The sequence below is a fragment of the Emys orbicularis genome, chromosome 15 (assembly GCF_028017835.1).
Source record: "Emys orbicularis isolate rEmyOrb1 chromosome 15, rEmyOrb1.hap1, whole genome shotgun sequence".
In the NCBI taxonomy this organism is placed as follows: domain Eukaryota; kingdom Metazoa; phylum Chordata; order Testudines; family Emydidae; genus Emys; species Emys orbicularis.
The window spans coordinates 26,077,216-26,095,413 of NC_088697.1; the positions used below are offsets into that span (position 1 = coordinate 26,077,216).

An 18,198-nucleotide genomic window follows, 5' to 3' on the forward strand; every position below is an offset into this window, starting at 1 on the left:
CTACTATGGCAATTCCTCATGACTTTAATGGGATTGAGATTTTAGCTCAATATGAAACAAATCACCTCATAAGTAACAGCTTCTTGGGTTCAGTGTGTTGCTTTTTTCATCACAGTGTATTCTTTCTCAGCTCTGGTTTCTATGCGTGACAGATGGCACTTAAAATGTAAAGAAAACGAAGGGGGAAAAACAAAAAACAAACAAAATCCCCCACAAAAACAACAACCCCCCCCACACCTTAAATCTAAATTATTAGCATATCCTTTTGACCTTGTCATTATCCTTGATGAAGGCTGATTACTGTAGAACATCACTAGGGCTGTGAGAAATATTCACAAAGGGGTGAAATTCACCTCTGTGTAGAGAAATCAGCAAAAGGCCCATGTATCATATAAAACCCTGTTGTGAGGTCTTAAACAGGATTTGAGTGATGCATAGGATTTTATGCTGGTCCTCTGCATAGTGGTGAATTTCAGCCAAGAAAACCAGAAAACCTTCAAATTTGGAGTACTCTTTTCATTTCCATTTAGCAAAATTGCTCCAGTTCTTCACTGAAAAATGATCCTCTTTTTCATGTGAGAACTTCACCTCTGACAGCTTTGAAGTTCAAAATTGTGTTCTGATGCAGATCAACGTCATGTGCTTCAGTCTACCTCAGGCATCTGCAACGTACCCACCTGTGTAATATGTAGGCATCTAATATGGTAAGGAAAAGGAATAGTTTGATGCTAGTCTATAATTGGAATAGAGAACTCCCTTCCTCCTGGAGATGAGACAGGATATCTTATGGAACACATTGAGTGTAGCTATTTTGGGGGAACACGAAACTGCTATTTAGCAAAATTTGGGAGTAATGGGGAAGGTGCCAACATAGCCCAGAACAAAATTGCAAATATTTGTTCTGCAAAAGTTTGCAAATGAAAAAGACGCAAAATTCACCATTTTCACACAGTCACTAACATGGTGCAGAAGGCGGTGTTGTCTGAGTTCAGTTCAAGATGAAAAATATATCCTGGCTATGTAGCCTTAGATAACATAGACATTTCCTGCAGTGCAGAAGCCTGGACATATAGTTATATTCTTCCATCAATTAAGCCCTTTCTTATATTCGCCTAGTTTTACATATGAGAACTTTTTGCACGAATGTGACTCTATAGGTGATATGCTAGAATGTTTTTGTGAATGATTCACCTAAAATGTTACGAATATTTTTTTTCCACTGTCATTAAACACAAGAAATAAGAGACATTCTCCAATGCTTAGAAAGGCCATTTTTTGTTTGTTTGTAAGTTTAGCGTTGCCTATTCTTGTAGTAAGGTCTCTCGCCAGTTAAAGCCTCCAGTTGGTCCATGTGTGAGAGGGAGGATGGGGGGGTCTGTTAGTTGCCAAATACCTGTCTCTCCCAATTCTTCGCAGGAACAGAACCCCAAGTATGGAATCTGTCAGGAAATATTAAAATACAGAAAGGCAATGAGAAGGAATAGATCTGGAGCAAGGGTGAAGTTTTCAAACGAGCCAAGTCAATGGGACTTGTGTTCCTAAATTATTTGAGCTCCTTTGAACATTCCATCTCAAATTCAGAAGATACTTTTAATCTGAGACACAGCAGGATTCAGGAGTAACACTCAGATGGGAGCTGAGTGAATTTTTTCAGACTTAATAGTTTATTCTCTCAAAAATGCAGTGGTGGATTGCCCTAAAAATGCATGGATTTGGGTAAAATGCAGCAAATAGTTTTAGTTTTGCTGCTCCCCCCCCCCCAAAAAAGGAGGAAAAGTTTTTTGAAAAAGTTGAGTTGTTGTTTCGAAGAATGTTTCATTTTGACGGTTAGGTAAATGTGTTGGTTTTTTTTAAACAAAAAAGGGTAAACAAATTTTCTCAAAACAAATACAAAAAGATATTTTGTTTCAGGTTGAACTAAATATTTTGTTTGATGTGAAAAGAAATAAAAATAAAAATTTTCAGTTTTTCATTTTGGCAAGAAAAACTGATAAATTTCCATTTCAAGTTGATCTGAACCACCAGATTGAAAAATCAGTTATTTGTTCATCTCTAATTCAGACATGCTTTTTAAAGCACTTCACTGTGAATATAAAATATTTGAGGGCCAGACTCCAACTTTACAATCTCCACTAAATAATGTACAGCACATAGCTCTGTGTGTGTTTATGTCCAGGTCTTGTTGGCTGGCTTAACACTATTAAGAGTCAGTACAGCTATGGGAGAGTGACCTGCATTCTATTCTGGCTCACTTATCAACACAAGGGTCAGCTTGTGTAATAAAAGGTGATGATATGAAAAAAAGAAAGAGCGCAGATGGATTTCCAGCTGCCTGGTTGTGTTTGCAGGCTTGGCACACAGACAGCGCTATCTCCTGACATGAAGTCAAGGAAAGGGAATAAATCTGGATGCCCACAATGACATTTTTCAAATCACTTTCCTGACTATAACAAGGTGCATAAGAAGGGGGACCATAAGTTGCTACCAACCCATAAGCATAAAAGTGCAGTTGAGAAATGCAGCTCTTTTGTATGCTCACTCCCCTGTCTGTTGTGAAACGGACTTGTAAGATAAGCCTCTTAAACCAATCTTCTCTACTCACATGATTTCTGAAGCCTGCAAAGCTCAAACAATGGACTGAATTATCAGACTCTAGGAACAAAGTCTCCTCTGGCTTGTAAAGAGATTTTAATTTTTTTTTTATCTGAAGCGCTTTACCCAGAGGTAATTACCTTTCTGACCATCTGTACAAAGTCCTTGGAATTCTGAGGCGAGAGGCCCTGGAGTTGACAAGTACAGGCCTCCAGAGACGATGCGTGAGCCACTATCAAAATGTTATTTCCTGCAACAAAATGAATAAACACTGATTGTTTGGGAGTTAGAGAAAAAAGCGCTATACAGTGACAACTGTCCAAGGCAAAACCTATCAGTTTGAGGCTTTTAAAGATGGGTTTAATTTTATACAGAACAACACAGTTGATATATGTGGGAAAATATTGCTTATGAATAATACTTCTATCACTTTTTAATCTTCAAAGTGCTTATGGCTAGAACTGGTTGAAAAGTCTTTGTGCTGTTTGTTGTTTTTTGGGCAACCAATAGCTTTGTGAAGAACACAAGAATTTTGGTGAAAAGATTTTGCCTGCTTTGAAATTTTTGATTTTTCAAATGATACAAATATATTTGTTTCAATTTGCTTTGTGAAAAAAAAAATCTCAGCAAAAGTTTTTTTTTCAATTCAAATAAAATGTTTCATTTCATTTGAAATTTTTCAAATTTTGGCCCTACTTCTGGCCAACATTTTCAAACCCAGGTTGCCTAAAGTTTATTCAATCGCCTAAATAAAATCTCCCTGATTAATAGAGATTTCAGTGTGAGCAGTTCTGAAAACCAAGCCACTTTTATTCACATGGATAGGTATGGATTTGGGAGCTAATGTTAGGCACCCAGGTGTGAATATAATGCCTATATTCCTAATTCAAACTGGAAATAAGGCACAGGGTTTTTTGTAAGTGAGGATAATTAATCATTGGAACAATTTACTAAGGGATATGGTTGATTCTCTGTGATTTGAAGTCTTGAAGGTCTGGCCTATATTAGGTCGGCATAACTAAGTCGTGTGAAAAATCCACACCCCATAGCGGCGTAGTTAAACCAACCTAAATCCCCATATAGCCAGCGCTAGGTGGATAGAAGAATTGTTCCGTTGACCTAGCTACTGCCTCTTGGGGAGGTGGATAACCTATGCTGATGGGAGAATCCCTCAGCATAGGTAGTGTGTACACTGAAGTGCTACAGTGGCACAGCTGTGCTGATGTAGCATTTTAAGTGTAGACAAGCCCTCAGCTACAACTGGCTGGCTTTCTACAAGATATGTACCAGTTTAATCACAAGTTATTAGACTTGATGCAGGAATCGGTGAGTGAAATTCTCTGGTTTGTGTTCTATAGGAGGTCAGACGAGATGATCACAATAATGGTCCCTTCCGGCTTTAAAATCTACAAATCTGAATATAATCTGGGGCTCAAATCTGCAAATCTTTATACTGAGCTTAGTGCTTGCTACACTAAGTAATGCCATTATTTTAACAGTACTGCATTTGACTGGAAGCACTTCTAGGATCAGGCCTTTAGCGTTAAAAGTGGGGTTTTATTGTTTTTCCCCCTAAATTCAAATTTGGCCATGTCAGTGCTGACCATTGGTTTTTCAGTTCTTAAGTGTTAGCCAGAGTGTATTTTATTTTAGAATGATTTTTTTTAATTCAACATATGGCTAGTTGTAAAATTCTCAAAGAAATTCATGAGAACGACTGAAAAAGAGCAGAAATTGTTTTGTGTTCACCCATGTTTTCAGGAATTCTATTCAGTAGTAGATCTGGTAGAAACATTTTCATGCTGTTTTTATTTTTCCTCACAAAATTCCAGATTTTCAAAAATGCTCAACCAGCTCTATTTGATAGAATAACTTTGCTGAATCAAACAAGGTGAAAGGAAACAATGCTATAGTAATCCAAGAATCACACCCAATTCTTTCCATTTTCTAAAAGTACTTTATTAACATTAACTCATTATGCCTCAAATATCCATGTGAGATGTGTATTACCCTCATAACGCAAGAACTAGGGGTCACCAAATGAAATTAATAGGCAGCAGGTTTAAAATAAACAAAAGGAAGTATTTTTTCACACAATGCACAGTCAACCTGTGGAACTCCTTGCCAGAGGATGTTGTGAAGGCCAAGACTATAACAAGGTTAAAAAAAGAGCTAGTTAAGTTCATGGAGAATAGGTCCATGAATGGCTATTAACCGGGATGGGCAGGGATGGTGTCCCTAGCCTCTGTTTGCCAGAAGCTGGGAATGGGCAACAGGGGATGGATCACTTGATGATTACGTGTTCTGTTCATTCCCTCTGAAGCACTTGGCATTGGCCACTGTCAGAAGACAGAATACTGGGCTAAATGGACCTTTGGTCTGACCCAGTATGGCCGTTCTTATATTCTTATTTAACAGATAGAGAAACAGGCAGAGAGGTTAAGGCCAAGATTTTCAAACATGACTAGTGATTCTGAGTGCCTCAGTTTGTGAGTGTCCAGCTTGAGGTATCTTAAAGGATCTTGATTTTCAGAAAGCCTTCAATACCTACCCTCTGAAAATCAGGTCCCTTTAAGGAGACTCAAGTCGGGCATGCACAAATTGTCAGCTTCTTTAGAGGCCAATGTTTTCACGCTGGGTTCTTCTACCTGCTTTTTGGGGCAAATTATTTCTAAAAAAGCTTGCGAAAGTATCAGTAAACACAAACAAGTAAAACAGCTGGGGTTCTAGAAATATCCCATCCCAACGCTTTTAATGTTCGGTTTCTATTCACCATAACTGATTTCAACATTTTATTTGAAACATTTTTTTTGGTTTTGTCCGGGTGCAAAACAAGCCTGTGCAGCAGCGATGACCAGCCTAAGGCATCCATACTAGGGCACACAAAGACTCTCCTTCTGGTCCTGGTGGTGGAGATGGGAGGGAGGAAATGGCCTGGAGTGGAGTTGTTCCGTGGCCAGAGAAGACAGGGGAAACCTGCACAGATTGTATAGGTTGTAGGGCCCCTAAAACAATAGGGTCTCATGTGACCACTGGTTCTGGTTCTAGACAAACCTGGTAATAACAGACAATAGAATATTTTACCTAGAAATGGGCCTGAACTACACAGTTTCACCCAGGTCTTGAATCCCCAATGTCTGTGGGCTGAGAGGATTCAGACATGGGGTTTTGACAGAGACAGCAGCTAGCCATTGTTGTTCAGTCCCAGAGTGCCTAATAGTGGTTTTGGATCACTATTGAGGCATTAGATCCCTTTGTACCATGGTGCAGAACAACTTACCTTTGCCTTTGCATTCACTTATGATTTCTTTCGTTACTTGATAGCTTCTACTTATGTACGTGTCGTAAGACTCTGAAACCACTAACTTGCTGACTGGTATATGAGGTCTATGGACAGAAAAATGAACACAGTAAGTTTTCAGGAGGAGAGATTTTAAATGCAAGTTACTTAGACCCTGTACACACTGGTTGAAAACATGCATGCCAATGCCCGTGTGTTAAACAAGAAATCTCTGTTGTTTCTCTAATTCTTCTAAATAACTCAACCCCCTAGACCTTGTTGTTTGTGTAAGGAGCATTTCCATAGGTTATCAGTGGGCTTTGAACCTTGGACTTTAAGCACCCAAGTACAGACCTCCATCTCTTGAGCTAAAGGAGTAATTCCATTAGCTGGCAGCAGTAGTTAACTGTTTTCCTCTATGTACACCAGTCACTAGAGATGGAAAGCAGCATACTTAAACAAGCATGTTACACTTGCAGTCACGTGTAATAGTAATAATAACAATACTTTGCACTTGGATAGGTCCTTTGATCAGAGAATCTCAAAGCAAGTAATTAAACTCCCCAGCACCCAGGAAAGTTTGTGAGTGATATTGACCTTGTTTTAGAGATGGGTAAAATGAAACAGAGACTATGTCTTCACTGAGTTCTTCAAATTTTCCACCAGTACAGCTCTGCCAGTGGTAGCAATGGTGGGAACTCTAGTATAGATGAGGCGCTGGTGTTATTAATCACAGTGTTGTCTAGACCTGCTCAGAGCAGGATCAGATGAAGTGGTGGTAAAAACACCAGGGGCTGCTGCTGCCTTAGAAAAGTATGGTACTGCACTGGTGGGAAATGTTTAAGACCAGCTCAGTGCAACAAGGCCAGAGTGGTTAAGTGACTTGCAGTGTGATTTTGGCCAATGAATTCAATGGGAGTGGTATTGGAGGCAAGCCATTGGAGGAGCTTGAGCCTGGTCTACACTAGGGGGGGGTAGATCTAAGATACGTAACTTCAGCTACGAGAATAGCGTAGCTGAAGTCGACGTATCTTAGATCGACTTACCTCCCATCCTCACGGCACAGGATCGACGGCCGCGGCTCCCCTGTCGACTCCGCTTCCGCCTCTCGCCCTGGTGGAGTTCCGGAGTCGACGGGGAGCATGTAGATGAGACGCGATAAATCGATCCCCGATAGATCTATCGCTACCCGCCGATCCGGCGGGTAGTGTGGACGTACCCTTGGGGTGGGGGAACAGAAGGCCCTATTCCTCTCCCTGGGACACAAGGAAAAGCCCTGTCTCCTCATTCCATCCCAGGATATGAGGAAACTCCCATTGGTGTCAGAAGGAATTACTCATCTCCGACAGCAGGAGACTAGGGCTCCAGGCGTTCATCCGGGCCTCTAGTTTAACCATCAGACCACACAAGAGCAGGTTTCCTTTTTGGCTAGGAGAACATACTTTATAGTCTTCCCAGAAGCTTTGTGTTTCCTGAACTGGCTATTTTCCTGTGGTTCCACTGCTTTGCTTAGTGCTAGCAATGTGATGATACCCTTTTTGGAATAAGTGCAGTGTAAGTATCTCTATTTAGGTGCAATATGCACAATGACTATATATTTCCACAGACCCAAAAAGGTAATTTGTAGGCAGGGAGGACAAAATATAAGCAGCTATATGGTATAATTAGGCATGAAAGGATTGAACGGGTTTTTGGTTTTTTTTGCTTTGGTTGCTTATTTCTACTAGGTCATCCTAAAATAGAGTAACTCTGGTGTAATAGATGGATTCAGGGTTTCTGATGATATCACAAACCACAAAAAGCAGCTGCCAAATAAGTTGTCACCAAACCCCCATGTGTTGGAATTTCCCGTGTTACATTATTTATAAGGTGGGAATGATTTTATCGGAGACCTTTTAGTTTGCATTTAAGATCCTTCCCTTCTTTCTAAAACAGATGGTTTACTGTTGATGAGAATTCACAATAATTCTGAGATTTCACCAATGTGACTGAGTGCTGACCAGGACCACATGACCTTTCCCTAGAATCTATTGCTGTATGGGATTTTTCAGAAGCTGTTTAGGCCTGGTCTACACTGGCAGGGGGGAAGGGGGGGAATCGATCTAAGTTATGCAACTTCAGCTACATGAATAACAGCTGAAGTTGACGTACTTAGATCGACTTACCGTGATGTCTTCACCACAGTGAGTCGACTGCTGCCACTCCCCCATCGACTCTGCCTGCGCCTCTCGCGGTGGTGGAGTACAGGAGTTGACGGGAGAGCGCTCAGGGGTTGATTTATCGCATCTAGACTAGACACGATAAATCGATCCCCTCTGGATTGATCGCTGCCCGCCGATCCGGCGAGTAGTGTAGACATACCCTTAGCATAAATGAATCATAGATTTGGAAGCAGGGAAAACCCAGCAGGTCATCTTGTCTATTCCTTAATTCCTTGCGCGATATGTGGGACTATTCCTACCAAACTGTTTTATTTAGCATCTCTGTATGCCTTCCAGCTGTTTACAACACAGGTAGGCACTGTGCATGAGTCAGCATCCTTACATTTCAAGCAGCAACTCCCTTGGTGCGAGATGGAGCTGTGGTTAGCAGTTGCTGAGAACTTGAGGCTAAATGCAATAGTATTCGACAGCAGAAGCTGCTGGCACCAAAGGGGTTTTATAGAGTTTTAAAAGAACTGGCTGAGGAGCTCACTGGACTGTCAATTGTTGATTTTTCAATAAGTCTTGGAGCACTGGGGAAGTTCCAGAAGACTGAAAGAAAAACTCATGTTGTGCCAATTTTTAAAAAGGACGTGTCAGTTTCCTCTGATTAGAAATGATCAGAAACTTTCCATCAAAATGTTTATTTGAGCGGGAAATGGTTTTTCAATTAAATGAAAATTTTAATGAAAACATTTCTGGTTTCATCAGTAATTTCTGAGTTTTTGCTGAAAACCCCAACCGAAACATTTTAAACTGAAAATGTTCAGCTTTTGGTTGCTGAAAAGTAGAAACAATGTTTGTTTTCAGGCTTCTAGATGAAAACCTCAAAAATTCTGACGAAAATGATTATTTTTTAAAAACCTGTTGTTGAAATTTTTCACTGGGTGGGGAGACAACACCCTTCATTCCACCTCTCATGGAGAATACTTCACTCAGAGGAGCATTTGCGAGGGTTCAGAAGTTAATGTCTGAGCTCCTCTGATGGAAGGCACAACGATCAGTGCTTACTATTAAGCAGTATTAACCACTCAGCTGTATTTTGTACACATACAGATAAAAAAAGGAAACTGGAGTTGGCTTTAAAGCCTCGTCTCCTGCTACTTTACAGGAGAGGGTCGTGAGAGAAAAGAGCCTTCTCCAATAAGAGTTTCATTTGCAATAATATTGAAAGTTCAAAAAAAACATGTGTGTTCTGCATTTGTTCCAGTAACATTTAATGCTCACTTTAGGGAACATGAGCTTTTCGGAAGGGAAACTGAAGACTTATATGGGCACTTCATACCTGGCAATGTCAAATGTGGGAATGATTAAAAAGCAGGGGGGCCACTGCAGGAGCTTCTCATGTTGATTAACCATTAACTTACAATTCTTGTGGACTTTGGCTGCCTTCCCAGCCACAATGAAATAGTAGTCCAGGAAGGAAGGACAAACATCAGAGGAAAATTGAACATTAAGGGCCAGACCTTCCGCTAGTGTAAATTGGTTTAGCTCCTGGAGGAGCCTGGCCCTAAAATGGAGGCATCATAGGGGTGGACAAAGGCAGGAGTCTTGAGACTGGTGGATGCTAACATGTTCCTCAGCATGTTGCCAAGTGTATAATTAAGGGTCCCAACCATGCAATCAGAAACCCAAATCCATATCCAAGATTTGCATCAGTGGGGTAGCTGGGTGTGACTGAGGTCACGAGTTAGCCCAGGCTATAAATGTCCACCACAGAGAACTGACTCAGCTCAGCTAGCTGTTTTTTTACCTTTTGAAGCAGAGATAAGCCTGGACTGCAGAGTTCAGATCCAGAGCCCAAATCCCAAAGCTTTGAAACATGGTTAAAAAAAATAAAAATGCAGGGCTACACCCTGGCCCATGAAATGCCCCACTTTGCACGGCTCAGCTGCACTAATGGAGCATATGAGGATTCCACGGGAATGGGGGAACCTTAGCTCAGGGGGCACAGTTTATCAAGGACATACCTAGAGTGCAGCAATTCTCTGGTGAGCCCTGGCTTCTAGGGCACCATTACTGGCTAATGCAAATTAGAGCAGACCTGAGCCTGCTCTAATTTAGGCTGGGAACTCAATAAGCTCCCAGCAGCCCCAGGGACAGTACAAAGGTAGTCAACAGCTCAGCCAGAGCTTAGGTTTGGGTCCCTGGTGTTTCGTTCCTTTTTCTCCTATGCATTAAATTCAAGATTATTCATTGCTAAGGAAACTCTGTGAGAGTGACATGCCAAGTTCTGCTACCTGTAGGTTGTATCAACACACAGATTGGCTGCAGCTAAATCCACTGCGGGTATCCAGGCAGGTAATGTGGTACCAGAGACCCATTTTGTCCACTCAAATAAGCCCGGCTCTACTCGAATCTTTAGGTTATTTTCTTGTTGCAAACCTGAAAGAAAAAAAAAAAGGGGGGGGGAATCCCTGGAAGCAGGGGGTGGGACTGGGGACAAGAGGATTTAGGATTGGGGTTTTTCTTTTTGGTGGTATTTTGATTAGAAATCAACAAATTCTTCTACGGGTTGGGAGTCAGGGCCAGATGTGCACAACTCCAGTATTTTGCTTGTGCATGTAGCTAGTTGACCATATATATGAATGGCAGGTATGGGCATGTGTCACGTAGGTGCACAGAACTAAAGAAGTGCCCCTCATCTAGACACAACTCTGTATTTTGTATGGAGCACTCTTTGGATTATACGTTTCGAAGGGTTCAGAGCCGATAAGCATGCTGATGATTCTGAAGAGAAGACGATGGCAGCTCCGTGCACACCTTACACTACCACTGGCCAAGGGAGCTAACATGTTAGCCTTTGCTTCCCAGCCCAGTCTGTGCAGCAGCATCTTTCTTGATGACATCAGCATGTTTACTGGTGAAAGAAATTAGTATTAGTTAATAGCTGCAGAACCAGCAGGGGGAGCTCACATTTCCTTACATCACAGAGTGTTGGCATTGGGATGGTGAAGTTAAAAAGGATGTACTGAACACTAAACGTATACATATAGTGCACCATACAAAAGATTTAAAAATCGTATGTTTGGGCACCTGGAAATGGGTAATCGCCCCCCCCCCCCCTCTTTACAGGCTCACATATAAACTACAAAGGCAGTGTTAATATTATAGTAGCACCTAGAGACCAGGGCCCCAGCGTGGTAGGCACTTGTTCAAACATATAACAAAGAGACAGACCCTGTCCTGAGGAGTTCACAATCGAAGCAATATGTACAATCTATGCCTACTAAGAGAATAATCAAGGGAAGGCAACTATTTGCAGAGGGCTTTACTTAGTTGAAAAGCATATACCCATGAATGTTGCCCACGACCCCTGTCCCCCAGGAATATGCCCTGTAATAGTCTGTATGCTGCTATGTACTCAATAGCTCACACATGGTCTAGGGCAGTGGCTCTCAACCTTTCCTGACTACTGTACCCCTTTCAGGCATCTGATTTGTCTTGCGTACGCCCAAATTTCACCTCGCTTACAAAATCAGAGCTAAAAATACAAAAGCGTCACATTGCAGTGTTACTGAAAATTTGCTTACTTTCTCATTTTTATCATATCATTATAAAATAAATCAATTTGAATATAAATACTGTACTTACATTTCAGCATTCAGTATAACTGTAAAACCAAGTACTGACTTTGCTAGTGCTTTTTATGTAGCCTGTTGTAAAACTAGGCAAATATCTAGATGAGTTGATGTACCCCCAGGAAGGTCTCTGTGTACCCCCAGGGGTACATGTACCTCTGGTTGAGAACCACTCATCTAGGGCATTGGAATCTGTTAGACTGAGAATGTAATGTTAATCAGGGCGCTTGGACACAGGAACTGCCATATGAAAACAGGCCATTGATCCATCTAGCTGGTATCCTGACTTCAGTAGAAGCCTCGTATTGTGCCTGACTATTGTACAATGCTATGCAATGGAGGAGAGGAAAGAAAATCCATTTCCTGCCTCAGCTGGCAGTGGCTTCATACCCCAAAGCATGAGGATCCATGTCCCTTGTAACTTAAGCTGTATAGTGCAGGAAAGAGCCGTGCTGTTTTTGAGGCCTTCCATTAAACAAATGGGGTTTCTGTTGCTGGCTTCCCCGGAAAACAGGAAAAATCCAGACTCTCCCCCTTGTCTGCTTCTTACCTTTCAGAATATTGTGTGCTGTCTGTACGCAGCGCAGTGACGGGGAACAGTAGACATGTTCAATAACAGTGTTACTTTCCAGCAAGGCTTCACCTGCAAGCAAAAGTTTAGCATCACTGATACAAACGTTATAGTAGACATCACAGTAATTGCATCATGCATGCTTCAATGAAGTTGTAACATAGCAGGAAGCTAATGAAGTTCTCCAGTTGGACTGGTTATTTTTTTGTAGACCTATTTATCCATCAGATTTTATTTCAGTAGTATACTATGCTTTGTGTCATAGACAGCTGTGAAACGGTGGTACCTTTTTCTGTGCACTGTCCTTTTCAATTTCTAAGAACTCAGTCAGTGTACAGAGAGACAGCAGCCATTTTGTGCTCAGAATGGCTGTAGCCTGTTTCAGGACAGACACACCAACACTGTGCTCTCTCCTGGAGACTTGATTCTTATTTGTTCTTGTAGATTTCTCTATTTTAGATTGCAATCTTACACTGAAAACATAGATTTGCTCTTTGTGCATGGGGAAAAATATAACAGGCTTGAGTCTCATTTCATTTATACTCATGTAAATCAGGAATAACTCCACTTAACTCAGTAGTCCAGAGCCTCATCTGGTGTAAATTACCATGGCTCCATAGTCTTATTTAGTTAATCTGGTGTAAAACCAGTGGAAGTAAGATGAGAATCAGGCCCAACATTATGATTATTTATATTACGGTAGTGCCTCAGGGACCCAAATGAGATTGGGAATCCATTGTGCAAGGTGCTGTACATGTACATTCACATAGTAAGAGACGGTCCCTGCCCTATAAAAAGCTTACAATTTAAATAGACAGGCAGGAGCAGCGCCAGGGTTTTTGCCGCCCTAGGTGGCAGCACTCCTCCTCTGAGCATTCAGGGGGCCTGGGGTCTTCGGCAGCGGGGGTCCTTCCGCTCCGCGTCTTCGGGCACTTTGGCGGTGGGTCCTGGAGCAAGTGAAGGACCCGCTGCCGAATTTCCGCCGAAGATCCAGAGCGGAAGGACCCCCCGCCGCCGAATTTCCGCCGAGGGCGGCAAAATGCCGTCCCCCAAATCCTGCTGCCCTAGGCGACCACCTATTGGAAGCGCCAGCCCTGTAGGCAGGGCAGACAAAGGGAGGGAGAATACAAGGGTTATTAATCTTGTTAAATGTTTAATTATAACTGTACGTATGTTTAACTGGTTTTCGAACCTGTGGGGAAAGCGGAGTGTGCAGCTGAAGGAGATGCATGTATGAAAATCTTTCGCCACTTGATTCTGAGCTGCTGTTTTACTAACCAGGTCAGAGGATTGTTTGAAATGATAGCTCTGGGATTCTTCAAGGTCATGCTAGCATTTGTGCAGAACAGAGATTTCGCCTGTAGATGGCAGGCATGCTGTAACAGTGCTAACAAGCTCTTTTATGTAAGGTAGTGTTGGTCATGTATACATTTCACACACAGAGACCCCTGTGAATGGTGCCAGCGAAGTGTTCTCATTGCTTCCGAATTAGCCCTTCTGTTGTGTATATTATGAGTGCAGGTTTTACTGACCTTCCTTGAGAACTGCCCCTGCAGTCTGACCATACTATTATTATATCCTGATCTGGTTTTATTTAAAAGACCTACATTTTTCAAAGTGTGCAGTAATCTTGGGTTCCCAACATGAGACACTTTAAAGAGGCCTGATGTTCAGAAAGTGCTTTGAAAATCCGATCCTTAAAGGTGTCTCAAGTTGGACAAACCAAAATCTGTAACATTTTCAGGGGTTGTTTCTGAACTCACCAAATAACTTACTCTCACTCTGTAAAAGTAGAGTGGTAGAAGGCTACGTATTCCCCTTATGAAACAGGCCAAGAACAGAATCGGGGAAATGCCTGATTTGACTTGAACTATACTTGACAGTGTAAATATGAAACCCCACTGGGGAGATAAAACCGTGTTTGTGCTGCAAATTACAGATCAAAAATTAAGCGTGTCAAAATCAAGTCAGGAACATATTTTGCATACAGCAACTGTCATGTTAACTGTAATACTTTTACTACCATCATTATCAACAATCTTCCACAGTGTGGCAAATTTACAGGGCACTTTTATGTGCAACGCAGCTGCATGCCTAATTGCTTTGATTTTGTGCATTGTTCTTCCTGCCGCAATGGCAGCTGAATGGGGCCAGGCTGACTTTAAAGGAAGTTCTTTTCTAATTAAATTGAAGAAACTTTCTGAAGGCTCTCAACGTGTCTAAACTCTTTTAGCTTCTGGCACCTGATTGAATTTTTCCGTATTGCACTGCTCTTTCTTTTCTGGGGCGTGGGGGAGGAGATATAAATGCTTCTTGCACAAACTATTGTCTCAGCCGACGAGAGCTTACCAACAAGTCTTGCTTGTGTGCAACCAAACACGGTGATTGGTGCATCTTTTTCATAATCCCTGAAACCACCACTTCTTTGAGGTAAGCTGTGAGGCATATTCAGGTTTGTACGCATATACCTTCCTGTTAGGGGAAAGTTTAGAAGCAGGTGCTGGAATTAGTGGATGACTGAGAAAAGCACTCAGTATCATGCCCATTACAACCCTTCATTCACAACAACTTGCACACAACAGATGTTAACCAGAACTGAGCGGGAAAGGGTTTTCACGTTGTGGGAGCACTTTTCAGAATTCAAAATTTTTCCTGTTCTGAATCAGGAGGAACTATTTCATGAAAATTTTCAGGATTTCCACGGCAATCTGAGAACAATTTCAGTTTGGGCCAATTGAAATGTTTCATTTTGATCATTTCAAAATGTTTGATTTTATTTTGGACCTTTTCAAATTTTAATATTTTTAACTATACTTAGCTTAATTTTCTACATGAAAAGTAATTTGAAACCAAAAAATGGGGATGAATTTTTGTTTCAAAAATGTCAGGAATGGGAGGTTTTGACATTTTCAAGTTTTTTTCCAAACTTTTTTCGAAAGGTAGAGCTGACCCTTTCCCGCAAACAGGGTTGGTTTCAACGAATCGACATGTTCTGATGAAAAAAAAAAATTAATTGAAAAAATCCCAACCAGCTCAAGTACTAACTATGCCTGGAATTACTGTGGATAACTTATTACTATCAGGAATACTGAGGCTTTGTCTATATTGGGGAGTTGCCCCAATTTTAGCCACCAGGGATCACCTAATGGCATTGCTGCAAATCCTAGTGTAGACAAGGCAAACTGTTCTAAGCCGAGATTTGTTCTCATGCCATTTACCCTGGTTTCAATTAGGATTAAGAGCTACCAGTGCAAAGAGTGGCTTTGTCTGTCTGCACTTCTCGCTCCAGTGGAGTACTGGAGTCAACGGGAGAGCGCTCGGCGGTTGATTTATTGCATCTTCACTAGACGCGATAAATCGACCCCCGCTGGATCGATCGCTCCAGAGGTAAGTGTAGACATGCCCTAAGAGTTTGCATTGGGCCCCAATGGCTGGATTACCAATGGCTAGAATCAGGGAAAATCCCTGGTGTAGGAATGGCTTTAGCTTACAAATAAGAATGATTATGGAGAGGTTTTATTGTTTCAGTGAGATCTTAGATTCAGATGATTTCCCACCCCACCTGCAGGGCAGACCAATGTGGTCAAGCATGGTATTCATCCACCACATCCCCACCCCAAGTTGGTAGTTTGCAGTGGCTGCAACCACAGATTAATATTGATGTGGATGGGCTAGATCCACTGAGTGCCTAACCCCACTATGATACAACCCTACTTAATCAAAGGCCTAATTCAAGACTGCAGAGAAGGAGCAGAGCTGTTGGTATTTCACACTGTCCCTTTCCTAACCACTTCAGAGTGCTGTTAAAATGGTATCTCAATCAGCCTTCCCCTATGAGTTACATTCCAGCGGAGTTTGCCCAGGAGACAATCCACTTAAACTTTTCTTGCGCGGTTATTACCCCCAATCTACCCCAAAAGCTAGGGATTAACCGATCCTGCAGCAACTGACTCACCTTTGGCATCAAAACACTGGGACAACCAGTACTTTCCAAACACAACATCCATTCTCTCCCCATGCCGGCAGACAAAAAGACATCGTTTTTGAAGCCCTGGCTGGCTGGTTACTCTCAGGGGCTGAAAGCAAAGTGACAGGAAGTTTGGCCATGGTGAGAATCCAAGTGCCTTTTTCTTAGTTCCAATTTATTTAAGAGTAAGGACCTAACTCTTGAATTAATCCTAGTATGAACAAGGGGCAATGGTCACTCCACTGAAGTAAATTATTTATATCAGTGTAAATGTGGTGTACATGAAAGAAGAAGGCCCTATGTATCCTTGTTCCATAGGTATTCTGGGGACAGATGTTATCTTCAGAGCTTGTGATCTGTAATATCCCCTTAAAGCCAGCAGAGAATTGTAACCTGAGCTCCCCAGCACAGCCAGTCCAATCAGATGTAGAGAATGAGCTGTTGGTGTGAAACTAGCTGCTGGAGATTTGCCATTAAAACCACGCAGAACCTGTTCACCTGGGTTTACTTTAACAGTACCTGATGTACCCCAAGTGAGACTAGATTCCAGTGCCAAGTATGGGGAGCGAGTTTCACTAGCACAGTGAAAGCTTCGGGATTCTTAAGTTTCATTACTCCGGCAAAAAGAGAGCAGACAGGCAGAATGGGAAGATGGCACAATGTTGTGTGCAGATACTACAAACCAATTGCAAAGCTGGTCAATCTAACGTTTAGGCCCCCGTGGTCTTGACAGGGTGACCCTTTAGCTACTGGGAGGGGTGGGGGATGCTTCTGAATATTTTAAAATAAACGTACTGCTGCATTGACATCTTTGGAGAGAGAGACATATTTCATCCACAGAACAGGTATAGCACAGGCAGTGGTAGTGCAAGATTCCCCCCACATTACCCCATGTGTCTCCTTCCTGACCACCTCCACGGTTCAGTTTCTGTCTCCTCCCGCCTCCCTCTCCCCCCCCCCACACACACATTCAGATCTTTGCATTTCTGTCAACACTGGTGGCAGCTTTGTGACATGGACAGCTGTCCGCTGGGAGCAGGACCGAAAGCAACTCATTCAATATATGCCACCAAACAGCCATCTGATTCTAAGGGCTTGTCTTGGAAGCCGGCAAGCTGGGGCATATATTTATATAACTGTCTGTGTGGGTCCTTCTGCTGAGCACTAAGGGTATGTCTACACTGCTGTTAAGTCACTGGCAGCTGGCCTGGGCCAGCTGTCTCGGGCTCAGTTAAGGGGTTGTTTAATTGTGGTGTAGACATTCAGGATTGGGCTCCAGCCTGAACTCTGGGACCCTCCCATCTCAGAGGGTCCTAGAGCCCAGGCTCCAGCCTAGCCCAGCCAGTTCCAGCTGGATTCCAACAGACAGCTTAGCAGCAAATGACTCCCTAGTCTGTTCCCAGTCCTTAGGCCACTGAGTCCTTGTGGGCAAGCCCACCTACATTTTGAAATAGGCTGTGACTCCTGCCTTGCCAAGTTTTCTATATCACTCACCTCCAGGACCCCACCCTGCTTTAATCTGAGTTCCCAAACTTGGGGTGGCAAAGAAGTCTGAGGGACATGACCAGCATTCCTGGCGTATGGCTAGATCAGGGGAGGGCACCCGGGGGTGGGGGGGCAGAGGACTCCGTGCGCTGCCCTCGCCTGCAGACACCGCCCCCCACAGCTCCCATTGGCCGGGAACGGGGAACTGCGGTCAATGGAAGCTTTGGGGTTGGTACCCGCAGGCGAGGGCAGCATGCGGCGGAGCCACCTGCCCCACCCCACCTCCAGGAGCTGCTGCCAGATGCTGGCCACTTCCGGGAGTGGTGCAGCGCCAGGGCAGGCAGGGAGCCATTCGAGGTAAGCAGCGCCGGGCCAGAGCCCGAACTCCTCTTGCACCCCAACCCCTGCCCTGAGCCTGCTAACCCCCTGCCTTGAGCCCCCGCTGCACCCCTTCTGCACCCCAACCACCTGCCCTGAGACCCCTGCTGCACCTGCACCCCAACCCCCTGCTCTGTGCCCCC

At 43.0% G+C, this 18,198-nt stretch overlaps 1 protein-coding gene across 1 annotated transcript in view; it reads right to left on the reverse strand.

Annotated features, from left to right (window-relative positions):
- Positions 1-1,301: 1,301 nt before the first annotated feature.
- The window catches only part of UBASH3B (ubiquitin associated and SH3 domain containing B), a 97,724-nt gene continuing 80,827 nt past the window's right edge, over positions 1,302-18,198 (reverse strand). The window contains exons 8-14 of the mRNA XM_065417189.1: positions 16,181-16,301; positions 14,575-14,697; positions 12,205-12,297; positions 10,314-10,458; positions 5,873-5,979; positions 2,733-2,842; positions 1,302-1,439 (exon numbers count right to left, since the gene is read on the reverse strand). Coding sequence (XP_065273261.1) covers positions 1,302-1,439; positions 2,733-2,842; positions 5,873-5,979; positions 10,314-10,458; positions 12,205-12,297; positions 14,575-14,697; positions 16,181-16,301 — 837 coding nt within the window. The remainder of the gene's footprint in view (positions 1,440-2,732; positions 2,843-5,872; positions 5,980-10,313; positions 10,459-12,204; positions 12,298-14,574; positions 14,698-16,180; positions 16,302-18,198) is intronic.